Below are 25039 nucleotides of genomic sequence, written 5' to 3'. Positions count from 1 at the left end.
CGACACTTGGCTCAACAGAAATATGTTGTTGGAAACACTGATTTGAACCCTGGCAAACGTCTCTGGATGCAGTTTGATCTTGTCGTGAAAACTTCAGTTAAAACTTTGTGAGACGGATGATTTGATCTGTGTGGACGCACACAATTAGTTGAATCGTCTGTTGGTTTCTGCTTCCTCTGGGGCATGTTTGATCCCTTAATTGGAGGAAAAGAGCCTGCTGCCAGGTGACAGTTGCTTAGCAACCATTTTATGCCGTCTTAGAGATGCTTTACTGGGGCCTCGGGGACATTTATGCAGGTGACAAACAAGGTGCTTATGAAGTTATCGCAGCACAGCTCTGCTCTTTTAGCCCCACTAGCTGCACAGGCCAGAGGAAGTGACTGGTTACGGTCTTGGTGGGTAGGTTCTAGGTTTTCTTAATCAAACATTTTTCCTTCTTTTGTCTTCATTACTCTTGGCTGTATTTAAGGTGTTGTCTCTGCTTTGTCAGTCAGTTTTCAGAGTTATACCTAACATCAAGTTCTGAAGTTCTGCTGTTCTTTAGCAAACAACATGCTGGACTGATCATTTAAGCTTTACATGCTATAAGGGGTTTTTAGAGCCCCAGCTTTGGCGCGGTGGCACCTTTCATTCCTTGAGATGTGTCCAAACTGTTCACATGAGGTTCTCCTAAAAGCCTATCTGCTTTTAACATTTACATGCAGTAGAGAGTAACTCTGTCGATGTCTTCATTTAGTATAAATCTTAGGCTGCAGTTGGCTAAAGCGAAGGGGCGCAGTTGGCGGACGTCTACCAAATCACAACAGAACCTGAATTATTTACAAAGGAAATGGAATTAGGAGACAATGCACCTTCAATGAAACACACTGTGAGAACAGCACATGTAAAGACTTATGCTGAAAAATAATTTTAAAAAATAAAAAACTTTGAAGGTCTTTGCTCACCTCTTTTCTAGGTTCCCCACCTCTTTGTAACCCCAGATCAGGCCCCGGGTTACAGTTCAACTCTTAAGCCCAAGATACAGATGCATCTCAACAAAATTAGATCATCATCAAGAAGTTCATGTGCTTCACCAATTCAGCAAAGTGAAACTCTTATAAGAGTTCACAGCATGCCCTTTGGTAGGTTGCACTTCGTGAGTCGTCGCAGAAAGTGACGTCTCTGCTGTGCTTCCAGGCCGTTTCTGTGTGAGGACCAGCTCAGCTTCAGAGCAAGGTTGATTCCTGTGAACCACAAGCGATCCACAGTGGACACCGTGTTGCTGAGAGTAGTGAGGAGACTCCAGGGTGGGGGGGTCGTTCTCCTGAAGTCCGTCATCACGTCTGCAGTCTTGGGCAGGTTAATCCCCAAGGGGTTCTGACCACACAAGTGGACCATGCTGTCTGGGTGCAGACTTGATGTTGTCATGGATCACACCAATGACCAGTGGTGGACACCACTAGCTAAAAAGTTAGTTGCACTAAAGCTGAATCACTATATCAATATGATATTTAAGGCCGACTTTAAACCATGTTCATACCAACCACATGAGAAAACATGTTTCTACTTAGTATGTCGTCCTCAACAGAACCAGATTAGTGATGGATGCCTACCTGTACGGTTTGTGGAATTCCTGGTTACTGGCAATGACAACTGAGTAAACAGGAGGTTCACACACACGCACGCACACACACACACACACACACACACACACACATACACACAGGTCTGCCAAGTTTCAGTCTTCTGTGTAGAGAGAGATGAGTTGGGACAGAACACACCACTGGGGGGCGCTGGTTTGGATGGTTCTGGTGCCTGACCATTACCATTTCTGTTAAATGAGAAATGCAATTAAAATCATACGCGAATAAGCTTGTTCACGCGGTAAATCATTAGAAAACATACGACACTGTGATCCTCCAACTAGTTCCTGTTGTCGTCTTCTTTGTGGTTTGTGTCAGTGGCAACATCATGTTGTTGATCATGTGACTTGTATGATGCGAATAAAATGTTTGCATTGCAGTTTTGCAAAATAAACCAATTTCCATATGGACAACAAAGCACCTCATCCTAGAGCCAAAGTTTTTTTTGTTTTGTTTTTTTTATCAAAAAAAAACTATTTTTTATATATTTTTTAAATTAGCAGGCTTCCAGATGAATTTATTTTCAAAATGTCAAATTGTCCAATTATATGATCGATGGAAAAGCAGCTTCAGCGCCACCAACTAAGAACTCAGGGAAGTAATCGTGACAATGAGAAATTAACAAGAAATACCTTTTGATATTTATTAGTTATTGAACTTTAGAGAAAGTGACTGAGCGGTGGCAAACAGCAGAACAAACACCAAAACACGATGCGGAGTCGAGAGCGAGGCACTGCGGCTGGGTGGGACTGACGCTCATTTAGGTCTGTGTGTAACTCTAACCTTGTGTGGATTCGAGAAAAACTTTGTTTATGGAGAATCAGGATTGTTTAATATGACAAGTATTTCCTGTGTAGCCACGTTCTGACACAAAGGAGCTTATGTCATTGTGTGTGAGCATGTTTTGTTTCTACCCAAACCTGATCCAAGGAGCCGGGAGAAGCCGTGCAGTTTGATTTGGGTTTATTCTGACTCAGCCTCACAATCATCTTCCCACTAATCTGCTGCTTAGGCAGTCACAGTGATGTAGGCTCACACAAACAAACAACATATTTGTGTCCCAATTTTTTTATTTTTTTTAAAAAATGATCTCAAAATAATGAGAACATGTGAAACGGGGACCAGAGCATTGCTGGATTGGGTCTGTTCAGAGGACAGTTTGACGTGAGGAAGTGCTGACTTGTGGGTTTAATGTAAAGGTTTTCTGCGCGAGGCTGCATGCCCACTTTGACTGTGCCGAACTTGGCGACAGATTGCTGACCCTCCAGGAGCCGCTGTGACAGATGGCTGAGAGTCTGTGTGCACACGGCACCTGAGCAAACCTGACTCTGACTCACATCGCTGATGGCGCCGTTACTAAGACCTCAAATCTGCTTCGCAAACCATACAAGGCCTGTGTTTCCTGCCGTCCCATCCCAGACCTTGCTGCTCGGGCTTTTGGTTGCCACAGCGACGGGAGGCTGGCAAGGCCGAATCTGAAAGCTTCCACAGTCATCTGTCCTTTATCTCACTGACTTAATTGTGGATGACACAGTGTGGAGCATGTGGCCGGCTCAGCTGAACCACTCAGAGCTGTAAATCAGAAGGTGAAGTATTTTATTTCAACCTTTGAATGCATCTTTCCAGAAAAAAAAAATCATTTTTTGGATCCTCCATATGTGACTTTCAAGTTTGTTACTACTTAGGAAAAAGCTTTAAGCTTCTCTAAACTTGCTTATGTCATCAATCATGGAGTTCATCTACTGTATTGGCAACCAGCACTGACTTTTCTAACTGGGGTTGCTTAGAGAGGTTATGAGTAGACAGGATCCAACCTTGTACATATCCTCCGTTAACAAGAACAGGTTCTTTGTTGGTGTAAGATGTGTTATCATAGTTAAAGTTGAAGGAATACAGCCAGTCCATCAAACCAGATGATACTGATTACTGGGTTTATGTGAACAAATTTAGAATTTAAAACATTGTGTTTGCTTGAAGAGGCAGTGTTATGTATTCACCAGGCACATAGTCATATATTAGCACAATCATGTAACTATGCTCCCTTCAGTGTTATAAAAATGCTGTCAAATGTGACTTAAAAGAAATTTTACTTCATAATTTAAACTCCTGCTCTTTCTGAAACTCCACCTTCAGGAAGTCATTACAACATGGCTCCTCTGTTAACCCTTTAACAACATTTTTACCAGCATTACTCTGAGAAGTAGTTCAGAAAATGTGCAGTTCCACCAGGTGTTTGCTAGTTGCTTCTGGCTAGTCTGAAGGATCTGAATGGGGAAGCCTGCTCTGGGAGACAGAAGCTTGAAAGCTTGGAAACTGCAATTAAAACACCACTTCATGTTTTTACCTCAAATAAGACTTTCAAATATGCAACAGCATGTCAAGCTTATTTCACTCAAGTTCACATTCTTGTAGTAACAACTAAGCTTTCTTTGACAGACAGCTGACAGCTTACTGGACTACACTTCACAAGACAGACCTCACTTTGTAGAGAAATATTGGCACATTTCAATACCGCATCACCCCATGTTGAACAATAGACCCTGATTCAATACCATTCAAAAGTTCAATTCACAACTCGCATCACAACCTAGGTCAAGTTTTTTAACACCAAAAATATTTCTAAGCATCCAAATTTGTTTTTCTTGTAAGTGCAGGAAAAGTGCAGAAACCATATTTCAGCCAGCTGACCTGCAGCCGGTGGGGAGGAGCCATGATGCTCTACACTACATAGAGCAGAAAGGCTTTACATAATAAAAATGGTGGATTATGATTTTTTTTAAAAGGGGACCTATTATTAACAATTCACATCTTGCATGTTTTTGTACTTCCACTTGAGTTTCTAAAGAGCATAAGTGGTTAAAAAAAAACACTCAGCCTCATTTTGGAAATAAGTTAATGGTTTTTTTGGTACTGCTGTCACCTAGCAACCCGAGCTCCAGCACATTTGGTCAGCTGGTTTTACCACTGTATGGGCTGTACAGTGGCTGCAGGAAAAGATAAGAGTCTTGTCCTTGACTTACCATCAACAAACAACTTTCTGCAGTGTTGTTGGTGGTGCAGGAGGCTCCTCTTCTGCTTTTCAAACCTGTGCCGTTGAATGATTGCAGACTAAAATGTCATTTTCTAGGAACTACTGGACTACAAAACATGTTCAGTAATAAACATGTTTTGTAGCCAATAGACCTGTTTAGGTTTTCCCCTAATTAGTTCCACTCAACACACTTGTATCACTTCCTAAACACTTTGACTTCACCTTTGGCCTGGAAACTATCTGAGAGGAGGAATCAGGGAGAAGGAAATGACACCATGTCAGCAGCTATGATAGATGGCACCTCATGTTTCAGAGAGGAAGCTGACCCCAGGCTGTCAGTGTGTTTATATGTGCCTGTATGTCTCTGCTCCTTGCTGGATGTGTGATGCGCTATGCTGTGGGATCATTCCCAGTATTAATGACCAGTCTCTGCAGCCTTCCCTGACTTTGGCATGTTTGACTGGAGAACAGATATAAGGATGTTAAGTAGTCTGCTATTATAACATAAAAAGTCAGTGTTCCATATTCCAAACTGCAGAAACTGTACAGAGAGGTGCGTGTGTGTGCGTGTGTGTTTTTATGTGGTCCTGGCACCGACTGAAGGTCAGGGGAAGTATCAGTGACAGGAAGCCAGCTACTGCCAGGTTCAGGCCAGGTTACTGCCGTAATGAATGACCGTGCTGAGTGACACCTGGCTGGTTCTAAAGACATGAGGAGCAGCGTGCACATGCTTTGATGCACAACCTCACACACACATTAACACACAGCGAGAGAGGTGTTAAAAAGCAGAGAAAGCTGGCTGCAGCTCCTAAATATATTCCTATCAGGTAACTCTATATTATCAGGGACAGAGAGTGACCCCAATCTGTTTTTTTTCCCCCAGTCTTGGATTGTTTGCCTCAGTTTTGGTCTTGTGTTAGTCTGGTTTCACAAACTGGGTCAAGGCTGGTGCAACACTATAGTTTTTGTCAAAATTGCAAAAACTTTACTCCCTTAACAATCCAAGACCAAGGCCTAGCTCAAGACCAAGACTGGTCCTCCATCCGTGGTACATAGTGACATGCTCTTTTGCTTTTTATTAGCATTGATCTGATTGCTTCATACTAGGATACAGTAGATTGCCAAAAGTATTTGCTCACCCATCCAAATGATTGGAATCAGGTGTTCCAGTCACTTCCATGGCCACAGGTGTATAAGATGAAGCACCTACACATGCAGACTGTTTGTACAAACGTTTGTGAAAAATGGGTCACTCTCAGGAGCTCGGTGAATTCCAGCGTGGAACTGTGATAGGATGCCACCTGTGCAACAAATCCGTGAAATTTTCTCGCTCCTGAATATTACACTGTCAACTGTCAGCTGTGTTATGAGAAAATGGAAGTGTTTGGGAACGACAGCAAATCATCCACATAGTGGTAGGCCACTTAAACTGACAGAGCGAGGTCAGAAGATGCTAAAGCGCATAGTAAGAAGAGATTACCAACTTTCTGCAGGAGGTCACTATAGATCTCCAGACTTCATGTGATTAGCCCAGGAACAGTGTACAGAGAGTTTCATGAAATGGGTTTCCATGGTGACCAGCTGCATCCCAGCCATACATCACCAAATGCAAGACAAAGCATCGGATGCATTGTTGTAAAGCACGCTGCCACTGGACTCTAGAGCAGTGGAGGCGCGTTCTCTGAAGTTATGAATTGCGCTTCTCCATCTGGCAATCTGATGGATGAGTCTGGGTTTGGCGGTTGCCAGGACAACTGTACTTGTCTGACTGCATTGTGCTGAGTGCCAAGTTTGGTGGAGGGTGGATTATGGTGTGGGGTTGTTTTTCAAGAGCTTGCTTGGCCCCTTAGTTCCAGTGAACTTTGTGTGAACAGTTTGGAGCCGGCCCCTTCCTCTTCCAACATGGCTGTGCATCAGAGCACAACTCAAAGTCCATAAAGACATGGATGACAGAGTCTGGAGTGGATGAATGTGACTGGCCTGCAAAGAGTCCTGACCTCAACCCAATAGAACACCTTTGGGATGAATTAGAGGGGAGACTGATAGCTGGGCCTTCTCGTCCAACATCAGTATGTGACCTCTGGAAGAATGATCAAAAATCCTCATAAACAGCCTTCAACTCTTCTGGGACAGCCTTCCCAGAAGAGCTGAAGCTTTTCTAGCTGCAAATGGTGGACCAAGGTCATATTCAACCTTATAGATTAGGAATAGGATGTCATTTCAGCTCATATGCGAATCAAGGTGGGAGAGTCAATAGTTTGGCAATATAGTGTATCTTTTGAATCCCTACTTTGGGAGTTTCACTAAGCTAGTGTGCATTTCCAGCCATCCAGCCTGCCCACTTATCTGGGGTTGGGGTAACAGTCTAAGAAAGGAGGCCCAGTCTTCCCTCTCCCGAGCCACTTTTTCCAGCTCCTCCAGGAGAATCCCAAAGCGTTCCCAGGCCAGCTGAGAAACATAGTCCCTCCAGTGTGTCCTGGATCTTCCCCGGGTCCTCCTCTCGGTGGGACATACCCGGAACACCTCACCAGGGAGGCGTCAGGAGGCATCCTGACCAGATTCCCAAGCCACCTCAATTGGCTCCTCTCGACATGAAGGAGCAGTGGTTCTACTCTGAGTCCCTCCCAGATCACAGAGTTTCTCACTCTATCTCTAAGGGACAGCCCAGACACCCTACGAAGAATACTCAATTTGGCCGCTTGTGTCTGCAGCCTTGTTTTTTCGGTCATGACCCAAAGTCATGACCATAGATGCGGGTAGGAACGTAGATCAACCGGCAAATCGATAGCTTTGCTTTTTGACTCAGCTTTCTCTTCACCACATCAGACTGTTATTCTCTGTCTTAACTTTGTTTGCTGTATTGTTTTTATCCCTGCTTATTTTTATTAGCAGGGGAATCTGTACTGACACCCTGGCACCCTGCCTGCCTCTGCCGGTGTTTCACTTCTCTGCAACAAGAGGAATCAGAGTTGGCACAAGGCAGGTGGACGGGTGTGATGACACACATCTGTTTGTTCACGCTCACATCGGCGCTCTGCCTTGCTCTGATGCAAAGTGCTGAGATCTCACAGACATCGCATCTTAAAATAGAGTGTCATCTTCAGTTTAACTGGGACCAAATTTGATACTGGGTCCTGTGGCGAGAGTAGACATCACTGCAGGCTAACTTTAGGCACAGCTATCCATCTTAACACCTCGCTATTCTCAGGTCTCTTGCTTAGTTACTCAAGATTTCAGACACATCCAAACACCCTTTGATTAAAGGGATAGTGCTCACAAGCAGCAGATGAAGGTTTTCTTTATATTTGGTCTGAAGAGATGGACATATATCTGACGTTTAGGCAGAACCAGATGTTCTTGTTCATTGAGCGACATGAAGCAGTGACTCTGTGTGTTGCGGTGAAGTGGTCCCGCTCCATCACATGGGCCACATCCTGGAGTTACATCTGCATCAGCCTCATGATGTTGTCTGATATCCAGTGGATTTATAACTTACATCGAGTCCAGTGGTTGCTTATCAGTGAAAGGCAAATTACATCCTCAGGCCTGGGTGCAGCAAAAGCAGCTCTGGTCCAGCTCAGGGCCAATTAGGCCTGCTGGGTTCAGCTCACCCCATCCACTGTGAGCATGTCTGTGTCTCTGTTGCTTGACTTAGAAGATCACAGTGGATTCGGTTCTCTTCGCAATGAGTAAAGGTATCCTAGAACATCTGCTGAGTGACAACTCTTGTACTTTTTTTATGATTTTTTTTTTTTTTGGTTCATGCATTTTATTGCACCACTAGAAAATAACTTACGATGTATTCACACCCTCCCTGTTTAGTTCACTTTAATCAAACCCTAGTTTGTTTGTCTGGAAGGCCCGGTTTGTTTGTGGAGGTGTGAATGCACAATCTAGTTCTGATGCGGACCAATAGAGCAAACTGTGGTTTTCCTACAACCCAAGGTCTGGGTTTGGTTAACATGAAGTCTGGTGAGGTTAGAAGGAATATGTGAACGCCAAGCGGACCGGAGACCGCTCCAAAAGCGGGAAGGGGACTATAGAGAAGTGCATTTTGGGTAAATACAACCAAAACAAACGCAAGAGTCTAAATATAGAGGTACAAATGGCTTGTTACCAAAGATAAATAGAAATCCTACAACCACTAAAATCTGACGCTACCCTGTAGTCGTTTATATTTTGTGAAGAAGGAAGTTGCACTCTTCTTTGGAGGTTTTCATGCCCTTTCCTTCAGTAGTTCTTGGTGCAGTGCCCCCACTGGTGAGGGGGGAACAGGTTTTTTAAAGGGCTTGGTTTGTTTGACACGGTGCAGTGTGAAAAATGAACAGCTAAAAATGTGACAAATGTTGCAGTTTTAGTCACTAATCAAACCAAGTGTACCGGACTATCAGGTGTGATAATCCAGTCAGATGTGAGTTTTCACACTCCCTAATTGATCTACGATCATTTAGGTTAGTTTTCACACCTGATAGTCTGTGTCATGTGGTAGATATCAGCCGACTGGTGAGAGAAAAGGTAGATCTTGGTCTCAAAAAGTTTGGGCACCCCTGATCCAACTATTGGACGTCATTAAGGCCTTTGAAGAACCAAGGCTGTATCAAAGGATAATGTTAATTGTTGAAGTAGTAGGAGACTGGAGGTGTTTTCTCTTTGTGAGGTCAGTCTGAGGCTGCTCTGGTGACTCATCAGGCTCACATTCACCCCGGCCCCAGAGGTCAGAGGTTAGATCCTATTTGAGCTGCATTCAGACCAACCTCTGACCTTTAGCTGCTGCTTCTAAAACTCTGTCGTTGTCCACGTCTTAAACCCGTTAGGAGGAGTTCACCAGACCAATCATCTTCGATCAACTTTACAACAAAAATGCCACAATTTTTAGGGGTTTATTTATCTTTATGGTGAATAAAATCTTGATGGCTTCAAGAGGTTTTTCTGCTCAGCCTTGTTGCAAACATTTACTTATTAAACTGCCAGGAATTTTTCCAACTGGTTTATTTGTTATTTATTTGTGAACCACTAAGTGAAAATAACCAGAAACAGTTCTTAGTTTAAGTTCATGTTGATTAGATTAATTTGGTGCCTTTAATGATTTTTAAAATTTTCCGGAGCTGTGCCATTATACGACATATTTGGGTGCAAGTGGAATTGTTTTGTGGACTTTAATCCACACATGCTCAGAAATATACATGCAGACTCATATGTGAATGGAAACCCATATTAATTAATATCCAGTAGCAAGTTGCACGTTACCCATTGCTTCTGACGTTGATGTGAGTTTTCACATCAACATCAGAAGTGATGCTGCGGGATATTTCTCCACTCTTCTCGGGAGAATTGATAGAATTTATTTGTATTGTTTGGCAATGTCAAAACAATAAAATACTCTTCCAGCAAGCATTGTGTACAGCACTCAAGACTTCTTGACTGAAAGTCTCTTAGTCCTATGTGTCCTGGATGATGGTTCAGTGTTTGTGTTTCTGTACTTTAGTCCAGAATCATTTGATATTTGGGCCTTGACTTTTAATTTACTACTCCTACATAGCAACAATAGCAACTTTGAATTTGTCAGGGTTTATATGAGTTCCACAATCTAAGGTTATTGTGGAGTCTCATCAGGTTTTTCCTTTTCAACTGCTGCAGAGTTTCTCCAAAATCTCAGCACAGTATGCAGCAGACACCAGGAATTCACTGAGGTTAAAGATCACAATCACCCATGAATAGCTTAAATCTACAAATACTTAAAACCCCTTCTAAAAAAAAAAAAAGCTTAGAGCTGCCTACTTCATTAGTTTACACACCAAATATACCTTAATATACATTAATACACACAGTGGGAATGGTCTTAGCACGACCATAGAAGCTAACGTCTTCTGTACCACTGCTCTTGATGGAACTACTGATTAATGGCAGGGATAATGAATGGGGCTCCTGGACTGGCTGCTTTGTGGCCATGCTGTTTGAGACACCATCGGCACCAATAGCGTGTCGAGTTGCTGATGTTGTCTCCTCTGTTCTTCACACAGGATGCCTCCATCGCCCACCGCTTTCATATGATGAGAGAAAAACACCCTGAGAAGTTCAACAGCAGGTTAGTGGAGTCGATCTGGAGCATTGATACGGGAGTCCAAACTGCTTTTCATTTAATTTGGAGCACTGTGGAATGACGAGTCTCTGTCACTTTAACAGAAACTCGTCACTTCCTTTGTGTTGTCCAGGGTAAGCATGGCGTTTCTCAATTAAATATGAAATAAGGTTTCTGGTCTGGAAGTCTTGGGATGCAAAGTGAAATAGCACAAATGACACAAGTTGGAGATTTGAGTCATCCTAATAGCACAGAAGTAGCTTTAAATGGCCATCCGTGAGAGCAAGTACATGGCAGTCTAATTAAAAGTTATATAATGTTCCAGGCTGCCTGAGGAAGGTCAGGACTGAGAGTCATAGTGATCCATATAGAGGATGTAAAGAAATATCTGAGGAAGGATGAGCTGCAGAACATACAGTCACCCTGCAACAATCTGTCACAGCAGCGGCTTCATCTGGCGGCTAAAGTCACACATTTATTGCTCTGGTGTTTCAGACTAAACTTAAAAGATATGAAACAAAATGCTGTCATTTCGGACTTCTTGTTAACTTATATTGGTTCATTGGAGGACCAATGACAAATGCTAGATTTCTATATTTGTTCTAAATATTTGATCACTCTTACATATTTCTATATGTAATTGTATTAATCAGGTGGTGTCAAATTAAACTAGCCCAGACGGGGTTTTTTTTTTATCTTATTTTTGTTTTCAGTTTTATATTACAGAAACATTTATCTTTGCATAAAGAAACGTTCTGTTCCTATTGGTCCACAAATAATTTTATTTTGGAAATATTTAAAGGAAGTCTAATGTAAGTAATCCCCTTACACTCCAACTGCTCACAGCGAGCATGAGTGCATAACTTCACTTCCTATTTTACATTTAAATAAGCAGGAAATCATATAATGGCTTGTGAAAGACACAGCAGGCCAGAACGCAGTGCGTGAAATAAGATATTGCTTGTGTTGATCATTCAACCCACTAATGTACAAAAAGAATATATTGTTTTTAGCCGTTTGCAGTAGTTTTTGTTTTCAAACATGTTTCCTCAGTTTTATTCCGCTAGCTTTCGTTAACTATAATAACCCTGGACAAATCACCTGTCCATCGCTGGGCAACATACAGACAAACAATCCTGCACCCACCACCGTACAAGGGCCAATTAGGCAACCTGTTAACCTTGCAGTCATGTTTCTGGACTGTGGGAGGCGCTAGAGTACCCAGAGAGAACCCACGCTTGCACAGGGAGAACAACATGCAAGCTTACATGTAGAAAGACCCAGGTTGGGATTTGAACCCAGGACCTTCCTGCTGCAGGGCAGCCGTACAGTCCACATACAAAGAACACAGATAGATTAATGTTAGAACAAGCGCAGTTCAGTGAGCACCAGCTCAGCAGTTTTGGGGCAGAAAGCTGTGGATTCGACCGTTTCTCCAGATGTGCTTCTGCTGACAGCAGCAGTTTACTCTAGTTCATCACCTTAACTCACTGGTTTTCAACCATCCCAGCTTCAGATCCATAGGATAGAAAGTAAGACGTTCATAACTCTGACTCTTGGAGAAACACTAAAGGATTTTTGCAGAGTCAGTAAAGAATCAGTGCGGTGTCAACACAGCTAGCATCAACAGCCGATAGACTGACCAACATGTTGCTTTAGCTTAGTTTCCAGAGCTGATTTAAAAAAAAAAACTTTTACAGCATTTCTAAAATGCAGAAGCTTTCATCTTTGTTGCTATGTAGCTTAATTTCTAAGGAAACCACAAGACCCTAGACTTCCATATTCATGACCCCCCCAAGTGGGGCCTTGACCCCTGCTTTGGTAACTTCAGCTTTAACTGACCGCAGTTACAAAGTGCAGTCATCTTCCAACAGCAGAGTGAAATATTAGAGCTTGTTTTGAATGCCGGTGAGTCCCATAGGAGCCCGTTGTGTCCCATGTTGTCATGCAAACAACATGGAACACAACACATGCTGCTGTTTTCTTCACAAGTTAATTAGTCTGTGGAAATTAAAGGAGAAGAATGAGACAAGAGAATGAAGAAAAGGAAAGATCCGTAGTTTCTTCTTTAACTCAGGGATGAAAGCATGACGTGTTCTCTGCTTGGATCCACTAAACGGTTTAAAGATGTGATAAGGAGAACCTGTCTTAATACATGTAAGCCCACAGATTTAAGATGATAAGCTACAGAGCTCTTTCATTAATGAAACTGCTGCTAATGTTTACTAAACACACATTATTGACAGCAAGTTTCAGAAAACGGCACCAACCTCCTTCCGTACAGTGTTCTGTACAGTAAGCCAACACTGGCCCATTGTTCTGCCAATAGAACAGAGAGCTGACGGACAACTGTGACTGTTTTATTAAGACCCGACTGATGTTTTGGCTGGGAACGTTTCCCTCTGCTTTGACAGCGGTGTGAACTGAAACGAGTCAGTGTTCAGAAGGAGCAGCTCGTCCTCCGCGGGCGCACATGACAAATCACCTCTGACCCCTGAGAGAGGCCCACGGCTTCATGTAGCACTTAGCTTTATTGTCCTGGCCGTCACTCAGCGCTCCACGCTACCAGCATGGGGGCTCCTCACAGGCACTCTGCTGCTCTGCTTCTCACCCCCCTCCAGCGTCACCCCTTCCTCACCCCCGGGCCTGTTGGGACAGAAGGAGTGTGACTCCTCACACCCAGCCTGTGCAGAGAGCCACCGCACACTAATGACATGTCACATGGAGTCCAGGCTCTGTTTGATACAGCTTCTCATTTGTCTGACTGCAAGTGAATGCATCGGTTTTAATGGAGGAGGACAACATAGCTTAATATTAAACTGCAGAAAAGTATTTATTCCCAGTTGTTAATCGAGTATGATAACCTCTCATCAAGTTTTTATTTTACATTACAGACGTCTAATGCTCCCATCAAACTTTGGCGTATCTGTCTTGCGTTTCAGTGTCCTAGAAAAGCTTTGGTTGATAACGTCACCAAACACATCTGACACTAGCTGCATTTCCATTATGAATGTGTGCAAATCTGTGTGTTGTGCTAATGTGACAAAAAAAAAAAAATCGCAATATCACATTTGCGATGTTTCCATTAAGTAAAAATGGAAGTACAATCCTACGAGTATAAACCTGTTAACGCAATACGTCATTCAAAATCATGGCAGCTTCGATCGTCTTCGTCTAGCTGTTGATCACCTCATCTTAAAGCAAAAACTGTTTTGTCAAAAAACGTGTAATTGAATTTCAAAGAACTGGTGTGTTTATTTTTGTAATTTGAATTTGCACAGTTTTACAGTTAATGAAAATGCAGCTACTGTAAGTTACCCCACATGAACATCAACTTAACCAGTTTTAGCCATTACTTTTGTATGTGTCCATTGATTAACTAAGTAACTAAATTAACAAAATATAGTTATGGACCAAAACCTGAACCTTCACATAAAGACAGCTACAAAGTCGGCCTTCTATCACCTGAGGAACATTTCCAATATTAAAGGATGAATGTCCCTAGAAAAATTCATCCGTGCGTTTCTCTTTAGTCATATTGATTACTGCAACAGTGTCTTCACAGGTCTGCCTACAAAGTCAATCAACTATAGATGATCCAGAACGCTGCTGCTGATGTTCTCACTAAAACCAGGAAAAATACATTAAGTTGTTGTTGTTGTTGTTGTTGTGGTATCAACCTTCTGGACCATTCAGGTCTGGTTCTGGTCTGCTCTGCATCCACAGAACCAGAACCAAACATACAGAGGCAACATTTAGTTTTTAACCTGTCTGTCACTAGAGGACCCAAATTTGGGTCCTCTCGTGACAGGGGTGTCAAACTCCAGTCCTCAAGGGCCGCTGTCCTGCAACTTTTAGATGTGCCTCTGCTGCACCACACCTGAAAAGAATAATTAGGTCATTAGCAAGGCTCAGGAGAACCGATCTACACAGGGAGGAGGTAATTAAGCCATTTCATTCCACTGTTTTTTACCTGTGGAACATCTAAACACTGCAGGACAGCGGCCCTTGAGGACTGGAGTTTGACACCCTTGTATGACATTGTGAATGACAACCTGAGACCAACAGGTTAAGTTCCTCTAATCTGGAACAAACTTTCAGAAACTGCAAAAATCCTGAAATCCTGAATTCCTCCATATCAAGGCTAAAAACCAGCTTGTTTAGAGCTGCCTTTGATTCGCAATAACTGCAACATAATGGATGCAGTTAACCGTTCCACCCATTCAGTCAGAAAGTCATCACAACATCACTAATCTATTAACACTTTAACATCATTTTTACCAGCATTTCAATGAGAAATAGCTCCTATAACGAGCTCAGCAGATGTGCAGTTTCACCAGGTGTTTGCTGAAGTTCTCACTAAAACCAGGAAAACAAAATATAGTTATGGACCAAAACCTGCTGCTGCTGGCTAGCAATTAGCTAGTCAGCAGCTAATTGCTGCTGGCTAGTCTGAAGGAGCTCTGTGAGACGGGAGCTCAGAAGCTTGGAAGCTGCAACTCTCAGGAGGAGATGTGCATTGAAGGTGGGGCGAGGTCCACCCAGGTGTTTTGAAGGTTGCTATGGAGATTAAAGGATTTCTCAAACATGCATAACAAACTTAAGCCAACACTCGAGGTTTAATTTTGAAGGTAACATGATGAATACCATTACAACATGATGTAAAGCTATGTTGATTAAATTTGAGTGGTGTGATGGGAAGTTAAAGTCGAGAGGTGTTTTTTTTTTTTTTTTTCTGTCCATTAGAGCAACTGGATTTTCTGATTAACCGAATGTGAATTTAATTCCTGATCTTATCTCGTGTCACTTTGTGAAAAGGTTAGAAACTGAATATGAAGCTCTGTGATGTTTGAAAGTGAAACAGGAGCGTACAGACTTCCTCCCTCCCTGCACACGTTTAACCCCGTGCTGACGTAGCGCCCGACACAGACTCCTGCTGACGTCCAACATGGGGCAGAAATGTTAGCAGGCCTGACCCGGCAGAGCGGGTGGAGTGACCCGGCGCAGACCAGGTGCAGGACAAACACAGAGCAATGTGGAGCCGGCGTCTGGGCAGGAGGACAGACGTAATGTGCGTCTCCGTTCCATCAGGCTGTCAGTTTGTCTGCACAGCCAAGGCTCTGAGCGCAGTGTGTGGAAGACCGCCTTCCTGCACAGAAACCTGCCTGAACTCAAATGTGCATAACATTTTGTCTAATGTTCGAAAAAAAAAACAAACTAAACTTTACAATGGCTGTGTTTCCATTAGATAAGAAATGCAATTAAAATCACACATGAATGAGTTTGTTCACATGAGAAGTCATTAAACATGCCTCACCGTCATCCATCTATCACTTCCTGTCCTCCTGCTCTTTGTCGCCAGTGGCAACATGTTGATCATGTGACCTCCAAGCATTCTTGCCTTTGCAACCTAACACTGTTGGAGCAGTTGGACTTGAAAAGCAAACAAGCAGAAATGCAAAACAGCAATATTAAAAAACATAAACAACATAGACATCTCTGCTGACAGCAGTCATGGTCAATGGTCACATTTGTGATGTCGGTGCCGCATTATTTGTTGTGAACTCTTATGCGCTGACCTCTGAATCTCTGCTTTCCAATGTCCAAGGGCAAGTAAGGAAAATTCGCAAATCTCCACTTTGGTCAGAGTTTTTATTTTGCAGCATTTTTATTGATATTAACCAGAATTTACACGTGGATGAAAGGCCAAATTTGTCACATGAAGTGGGTTTGGTGATTAGCAAGAGTTGCGGTGGAAGCACAGGGTGAAGTAGAAGAAATGATTTAATGTGGTCAAAAATCCAGAAAAGCACTCGGACACAACAGAGAGGCAGGTGAGCGACAACACAGGTGGTTAAATACAGACACGGATAATCAGGAAACGAGGAACAGCTGGAACCAATAACGGTGAACAACACAAGGAGGGAAAATTAACCAAAATACAAACACTCAAATAAGATAATCACAAAATCTATTCAGTTTCATATCTGACTAAAGCCTAAACTTTACCTGTTGTGTAATATAGCAAAACAGAAAATGTTTCCTTCCCAGCAATGATTTCTTGTAAAATGTCCTTCATGGGAAGTTCTAAATAAATAAGACATTCTGTGTCTCTCTATCTTTTTATCTTCATTGCTTCATACAAGGTCAGCTGCTGGTCTAGGTTGGATATGTTTCTGTTATATATTCTTTTTTGTTTGTTTTTTTTTTTTAGAAGCACATACACAGAAATGGCGAATGATGAGCTGTTTATTTAATGACCGAGAGCGGCGGATTGGCATGCCGACTCTGCTGATGCTGGAAACACACGTGTTGCCATAACAGCCGTGTATGCTATGGGTGGCTCCACCTTGGAGGAGAGAACACAATCCTCAGAGCATGATCACGTTCTACAAGTGTCGCACCAAACGCCTAACGCTTTGGGATTGCGATGTAAACATTTGTTTTGTGTAATATATAACCACGACATCTTCAGCACAACTGTTCATTTTTCTGCCTCTAATTGCCCTCCTGTCTCTTTCACCTTAATGCCTCCCCAGAAAGCTGTGCTGCTGTCAAATCAGAGGATTAGAAGCATAGTTGAGATCACAATTAGGAACAGTTGTGATTCTCGGCGAGGCAAACTGCCTAACCTCATTAAGCCGCTTCCACTTGAGACCGTCTGTAAAAAATGCAATTAACTCATGTTTTTTCCCCGTCTCCTATGCACAGTGAATGCAACAGGGAGGCTTAAGCCATTCTGCCATCACTCCCATGTTTCTGAGCCAAAACTAATGCAAACCTGGGGCAATAAGGATCTTCAATAATCTTTCAAAAAAACACACCCAGTGAGAGGAATGATGCCTTAATCTCTCATTATGACCTTCCAGTGCAGAGCCCCTGGCTGTGGTTTGCCACTCAGTCCCAGAACACATTTGGTCTGTTAGGTTGCTCTGCAGTAATGCCTTGTTGTTGTGAAAACACTGCTCAGGTGCCTTAGCACAGCTTCATTAATCCCTTATAGGAGCTCTGACCTGATGACCTCTCTACCTTTTGGAACTCCCTCTTCCCCCCCCCTTCGTGGCTGTTGTGAAATCGGGGTCAGTGATCAAGAGTAATCCATACGGACATCAGGTTTAAGTTTACAAAAGGAAGCTTTTGCATTACATTGGAAACCAACCAACACTTGGCGTTACACCACAGACAAATGGAGAAACTGAGTCTCGCACGGAATAACAGACGAGTCATTTCAGGATCATCCAGTTGAACATTTAAGATTAACACTTCTCCTGTAAGTGAACAACACAAACTCAGTACCTTGCAAGATTTAGTAAACAACTATTCTTTTCGCATATTCTACTTTAAACCGAAAACTTAGCTGTGTTTAGTGGTAAAGTGGACAGAAAATGTAACATTTTAAAAAATTTTTACAGATAACAATCTTTAAAAAGCAGAATTTATGTTTTAAGCTCTCTTGACTTTCTACTTAAAGTGTACGTACATGTTTTAAATTCGTATTTTGTATTTTTGTTCTTACTGAAGAGAATTAAAAATAAAGTCTTGTGACTTCTGTTTGACCTTTGGTCAATGCTAACATTGTTTATGTACCAGGAGTCAGTGAGAGGTGATGATGTGTCAGCTATTGAGTCATTTCTCAGCGGGATATTTTCACCGTTACCTGAAATTACTGCCAAAGGATAAGAGGAGGAGACTGAGTACATTCTAGGAAATGGTAATTAGTCTTCATATAGTCACAGTTTTCAGGCAAGTAACCAAGGAGAATGTTTGACATTACCTTTGAAGCAGTAGTGTCCTGTCAGTTTTTCTTTCCTAATACCAATCACAGCCATTTAAAAACAGACTTTTGCGAACATAAAGTTCAATCTGATGCTTGAAAATGCTGTGACATTGTGTGCTTTCTTGTCATTTTTATTACATAACACTGACATGCCCAAATCTCCAGTTTTGTATTTCTGGAGAGCAACGGACGTTTTGTCCACACAATTGCCAAAAAAACTCAACTTTTTGCTACTGTCTACGGGGTTTTGAAGCCGACTGGTTTGCTGAAGCTACCAATAGCATCTGCCCTCTCTCTGTTGATACGACTTGTTGATCACTTGGTTTGTAACGCAAGTTCACACAGTTCAAGGAAAACTAAGTAAAACCCAAAATACGGATGTTATGCTTGTGCATTTCGTATTGGAGGGGATGTGATTGTTGAAGTCTAACGGCAAACTTTTTGGATTGGTGCTGATTTTGATGGCGATGCGCCACGGCGCCACAGACCGGAGACGCAAGCTGTGTAAATCGAGGGGTTGCTCTTTTACAGCGACTAAAATATTATCTAAGATATTAACAATTAAATATTCCCTAATGATAAACAAATACCAATGCCTTAGGTTAATGCCTAATTCCCTGCCTGGCAACCGTTTTCCTGCCCTGAATGACATAAATCTCAGAGAAAAAGCTGGTAGGTCTCCTTGGAACAGACAACACATCTAGCTGCTGATGTCCACATGTCCCTGGGTAAAAATAACCTGTTTCCTCTGAATCTGGTAGGAGTCCAGAGCCAGAGGAGCCTCTACTTTGTTTCAGCTCTGTAGAAGGGGGGGGTCGACCTGTCTGTCATTCATTATGGAGCTGCTAATGTCTCCATCTTTCCCACAGCAGAGACCTCCCAGGTCACATGACTCCCCTCCCTCACTGGGCATTCTGAGCTGTCAGAAAACGTGAGATGACCCAGAACCGTGACGGGCGTCTCTGTGACAGCTGTATACCAAATAACATCAGGGTCACAAAGCTGCACATGCAGGCTGAGTCGTCTCCTAACGCTCTGTGTCTTTCCCTGACCTGCAGAATGAAGAACAAGCTGTGGTACTTTGAGTTTGGCACCACTGAGACCATATCCGCCACCTGCAAGAAGCTCAACGAATGCATAGAGTTGGAGGTGAGTCAGAGTTAATTCAGAGCATGAGCAGAGGCTAAGTGAAGAAAGAGCGTTTTAAATAATCTGGGCTTGGTTCAGAAGGTCTCACAGTCCCGTCCCACCTACAGCTGTGGTTCTGTTCAGGACGGCCAGGCCAGGCTGATGTGATGGTTGGTTCATTCGCCAAAGGGGCGGGTCCTGAGATGAGTCATCTTCCTGACCTCTACCTTTATGTCCATCACAATTTATTTTCACCTATCAAATTATAAATTGATTAAAATTATATTTTCATTTGCATTTAGCCCTGTCCTGCACAGCGGTCACTACAGTGGACAGCTGTCTAAAAACCATTTTCTTATGAATTTTTATGTTATAAATGCACACAGACCACTGAAGTGGACACTAGTGAGTCATACAATACACTGCCAACTACTGGCCATCCACTGCAAGTGCAACCAAATTTTTGTTAAATCCAATATCACAGGCAGATAATAAAGCAACTCTTACAGTTAAAAATAATATTGTGACATCAAGTAACCCCTAGAAACTACTACTGCTGATGTATTTAGAAAAAAATTACAACTGATCACCTAGAAAGAAATTCTAGAAAAGCTTTCATTTTTTACCCTCCCATCTATTTTATGCCTCAAGAAAATCTAAAATCCTGACATAAAGGATCACAATTCATGTCTGGAAAGGTTAATTTCCTTCTGGTTTAAACAATATTCAAACATCTGAACAGAGGATCCACATCATGCTGCCACACAGCAGTCAGACGAACACATCCAACTACGACCAAGTAACTAAATATAAACAGCGAAACGAAACAACTGCAGTTAAAGTTTGAGCGATTCACCTGCCGTGTCCTGAACGCAGTCTCACCTCTTCCTCCTGGTCTACATGGAGCCAACTGTTCCTGTTCAGCTGTAGATGAAGTGAACTCACGGCTCAACAGCCTCATTTTTCCTGTCCTTGTTCATCTAAGAAGGCAGGATGCCATTTTGCCAATCTGTCACCGTAATTAGATCAACAATAACAGACAACAGACAAAATAATCATGTCAGCAGCACTGCGTCCTCTCTCATCCGCCTCCGAGGCAGTCTGGGTGTGCTTGTTGTTGCCTCTGACCCAGCTGGCACAGGTAGTCCATACGAACGCCATGCCACTCTATGTGCATGACTTGCCCTCACTTGCTGTATGAAACCTATTTGCTTCTTCCACCATTTCCTAACAAAGAGCTGCCACAGTTAGGCCCTGTTCAGCCTGATGAAGGTCAGAATCTGATAGAGGGCCTCGGTGCGAGGTTCCAATCGTGCAATTAAATAAACGTGGTCTTTTATTTTCTCTCCGAGCTGCCCACAGGCAGATTTACGCTCAGAGGTCCTTGACATTTAATTATGCAGAATAATTTTCCCCCAGAACAGGAGTGTAGTGCGTCTACATGTGAAATCAGGTCAGGTTGCCAATCAGAGTGTGGCTCAAGCTGCTGGGGCTTGTTTGTGCTCTGTCTGGTATGATCTGACACGCAAGAACTCAGAGTTCCATGCTAGTTCAAACCTGAACCTTCATACAGACTGGAGCTGCGTTTACACTACAAATGTGTGCAAAACTTAGTCAGGATTCAGCTAATGTTGAATAAACACCATTTCACAATTGCAGTGTTTCCATTAAAAGTGAAAGCTATTAAAATCACACGTGAATAAGTTTTGTTCACTTGATGGCATCCCATCGTCCTCCTACTACTTCCTGTCTTCTTCTTCTTCCCCATGCACCAGTGACACCATCTGGTTATTGGCCATGTGACTGGTACGATGTGAAGGAAAAAAAAAGGGTATCCATTACAGTTTTGCGAAATAAAACAATTTCGATACGTCCAAAAATACCCACCTCATCTTAGCACCAAAACTCATCAAAAACAAGTTTTTTTTTCCAAAATTGCTGTTTCCATTAAACACATTTATGTTTAAAATGTCAAAATGTGCAATTATACGGCTTATAAGGGTACAAAAAACACACCACCTTCACTATTTAAAATGAAAAATGATTACCCCTAACTCTATGTAATGGAGTACATTTACTTGAACCCTAAGTAAGCCTTGTTTTTCAGTAAATTATCTTTCTAGGGTATATCTCTTAGATTGCACAGTTCTGGTGACATGGTTCAGGCACTGATGGACACAATGACAGCAAAAGGTTGAGGACAAGCTCCAGTTTATTGGGGACAGTGTAATCTAGGTCAGACAGGTACGGGTCAGGTCTGTGTGTTCAAGTCAGGCTGGTGGGGCGGTTCCAGTCCTCAGGGTCCGACAGACAGAGGGTCGAAGCCAGAGAATCTGAACCCAGGGGGGGCAGGTCAGGATGGAGATGCGAAGCGGACAAGGAGGGCAGCCGGTCCAAGGAGAAAACAGACAGAGAGCCACAGACGGCCTGCAGGTGTTACAGTATTGGCTTTCACGACAAGCTGACGGCGTGCAGGAGGAAGAGCTGACCTTATATGGCGGCAAGCTGCAGATGAAGGTGATGATGATCAGGTGTGAATGGTCACAGATCAGCAGCTGTGACATCTGGAGCGTTTCTGGTCCAATCTGATTCACATCAAGACCTCAGTGATTTGGGACTTTTTTGTTTCCAGTGGTGGACAGTAATGGAGTACATTTATTTGAATATGATACCTCAGTGCATTTTTGAGTATCTTTACTTGAGCATTTATTTTTTGGAGAATTTATGACTTATCACTCCACTACATTTCCAGGAAGCTTGTTGTTACTCGTTCCTTTTGTGTGAGCGTAGCTTTATTCTCCGCTGTTCCTGTTCTCTTTCACTGAAATGCAATTATCCACACGCTGTGCTCCGCACAAGAAGATGGACCAATCATAGTCACCGCTCACACCTGGGATTTGGAATGACATCATCCTCATTAAGTGTGGCAAGCTTCTTAGCTCGATGTTTGTAGACTTCTATGTTAAGTTTGGTATTAGTTATAGATACTGTTGTTGATTTTGGGGAGAAAAAAAAAGGTGTTTTTTTTTGTTTGTTTTTTTGTGGAGTGGGGATGGGCAGAGTGGTTCTATATGACAGTTCATCATCAGGTGATTTCTGCAACTTAGAAAGTTCTGTGAAAACACTGATAATATTTTCTATTATCAGTCATGCACTGATAATAGAAAATATACTTTAGACTTTTGAATACTTAAGTATTTTCAAGAGTACTTTAGTATTTGAGTAAACCTTTAATGGTGCAACTTTTTTTTAAAGATTTTTAAAGATTTTTTTTTTTTTAAAGGAGGGGGCTTTGGTAGTCTTGAGGCTGAAGAGGATGGTGTAAATGATTCCTCAAGTGAACAACACCCACCACGCCCAGAGGAATGAGTCAGGGATCCAACTTCTTGACTTGACTGGGTACACCAGAACGTAACGAGAGATATCACTTGTAAACACAGAGACAAAGGGGTCAGAATCAGGGAACAGATGTAGACAGATGTGAGCTCAAGGTAAGCTGGTACCATAACTGACTAGCACTCTGGCAGAGAAGTGTCAGCAGCCTCCTCCACTTATATGCCTCCAGATGACTAGATGGAGGACAGGTGTGCAGCCGCTGACTCATCTCAGGCTCCCTCTAGTGGAGAAAAGCTGACAAAACCTCTGGATCCCAACAGTACCCCCCGCCCCCAACGACCGCCACCTGGCGGTCCAAACGAAGATGAGGGCAGGGAAGAACGATAGTCAGAAATTAAGGAAGGATCCAAAATAAATGAACCCGGAACCCACATCTGGTCCTCCGGGCCGTAGCCCTCCCAATCAACCAGGTACTGCCAGCCTCGGCCCCGACGACGGGAGTCCACGACCAGGCGGACAGTGTAGGCTGGATGCCCATCTATCTCACCGGGTGGAGGAGGGGGGTCGGAAGGAGGGCACAGTGGGCTGGTCAGGACGGGCTTAATCTGGGAGACATGGAATGTGGGATGAATATGGAGAGAAGAAGGCAGATGCAAGCGTACAGCAGAGGGACTGATAACAGACTCTATCTTGTACGGGCCAATGAAACATGGAGACAGTTTTTGTGACATAGGTTTCAATGGAATGTCACTGGTGGATAGCCAAACCTGCTGTCCCGGCGAATAGGTGGGAGCTGGGCACCTTCTCCGGTTCGCGAATCTGCGGTTCAGGTCAGATGAACAATTCAGAGCTGCTACTGCGTTGTTCCAGATAGAGCGGCACCGGCGGATGTGGTGGGTGTGGAGGTCTGTGGTTGTTTAATTAGGTCTGAAACCTCCCAAGTGACTGCGGCTACAGTAAAGCTAGGAGGTAAAATGGTGGCTGGTGTCTCCTTAGATTCATCAGAGGCGTGAAGACGAGACAGAGCATCTGGTTTTACGTTTTTAGACCCAGGGCGGTATGAAATGGTCAGATTGAAACGGGAAAAGAATAAAGACCAGCGGGACTGACCGGGATTTTATCTTTTGGCGGATTGAATGTAGGAGAGGTTTTTGTGATCAGTCCATACCAAAATGGGATGCTGGGCGCCCTCCAGCCAATGTCTCCATTCCGCCAACGCCAATTTTATGGCGAGGAGCTCTCTATCTCCAATGTCGTAGTTCCGTTCAGCTGGGGTAAGTCTGCGGGGAAAAATGCACAAGGATGAGTTTTCTGGTCAGATTCTGAACTTTGAGATAGTACAGCTCCCACCTCTGAGTCGGATGCATCCACCTCCAGGATGAACTGCTTGGAGGGGTCTGGTTGATGAGGATAGGCGCATTAGAAAACTTGTTTCTTAAATCTAACTTGGTGAAAACTGTGGCATCCTGAACCGGTTCGAAAGCCGAAGCTAAAAGGGGCAACGGGTATTTGTTCTTGATGGTTATTTGATTTAACCCCCGGTAATCAATACAGGGTCGCAGAGAACCGTCTTTCTTACTTACAAAGAAAAAACCTGATCCGAGTGGAAAAGAAGATGGTCGGATGATTCCTGCCGCCAGAGACTCGTTGATGTAATTCTCCACGGTCTCTCTTTCAGGTTTGGAAATATTATAAGGCCGACTATTAGGCAGTGGTGCTCCAGGGAGGAGGTCAATAGCACAGTCATAAGGGCAGTGCGGAGGGAGAGAAAGGGCACTAGATTTGCTGAACACCGGAGCCAAATCATGATAGTCTGGTGGAATGACAGAGAGATCTGAGGGTCTGCCTCCTGACGATTTGCCAGCGACTGACTTGGAGGAATGGCAGGGAATGGACCAAGACTCCACTTGTTTCTTTGACCAGTTGATATGTGGATTGTGGAGTTGAAGCCAATCAAAACCCAGAACTACAGGTGAACTAGCAGCAGGAAAAACAAAAAATATTGTTTCCCTATGATTACCAGAAATCAAAAGGTCTAGGGGTCTGGTCTGGTGCGTTATGTGGGG

The 25039-nt window shown here is 43.2% G+C and overlaps 1 protein-coding gene and 1 long non-coding RNA gene across 6 annotated transcripts in view; one reads left to right on the top strand and one right to left on the bottom strand.

Moving 5' to 3' along the window:
• Positions 1 to 25039, top strand: part of dgkg (diacylglycerol kinase, gamma) — a 127378-nt gene that overhangs the window by 67862 nt on the left and 34477 nt on the right. For all 5 annotated transcript variants that reach the window (XM_015032685.1, XM_015032687.1, XM_015032688.1 and 2 more), the window contains 2 exons: positions 10674 to 10738; positions 19568 to 19658. In XM_015032685.1, the coding sequence (XP_014888171.1) occupies positions 10674 to 10738; positions 19568 to 19658 (156 nt within the window). The remainder of the gene's footprint in view (positions 1 to 10673; positions 10739 to 19567; positions 19659 to 25039) is intronic.
• On the bottom strand, positions 6214 to 19468 carry LOC106947588 (uncharacterized). Its single transcript, XR_001425020.1, has 3 exons — positions 19458 to 19468; positions 7848 to 7851; positions 6214 to 6334 (listed from the first exon to the last, which is right to left on the bottom strand). It is a non-coding gene; the product is annotated as an uncharacterized LOC106947588 (long non-coding RNA).

This window comes from Poecilia latipinna, unplaced genomic scaffold, assembly GCF_001443285.1.
Source record: "Poecilia latipinna isolate Pla-1442-1.1 unplaced genomic scaffold, P_latipinna-1.0 Scaffold248, whole genome shotgun sequence".
In the NCBI taxonomy this organism is placed as follows: Eukaryota; Metazoa; Chordata; class Actinopteri; order Cyprinodontiformes; family Poeciliidae; genus Poecilia; species Poecilia latipinna.
This window is presented reverse-complemented; position numbering and strand designations above follow the sequence as displayed.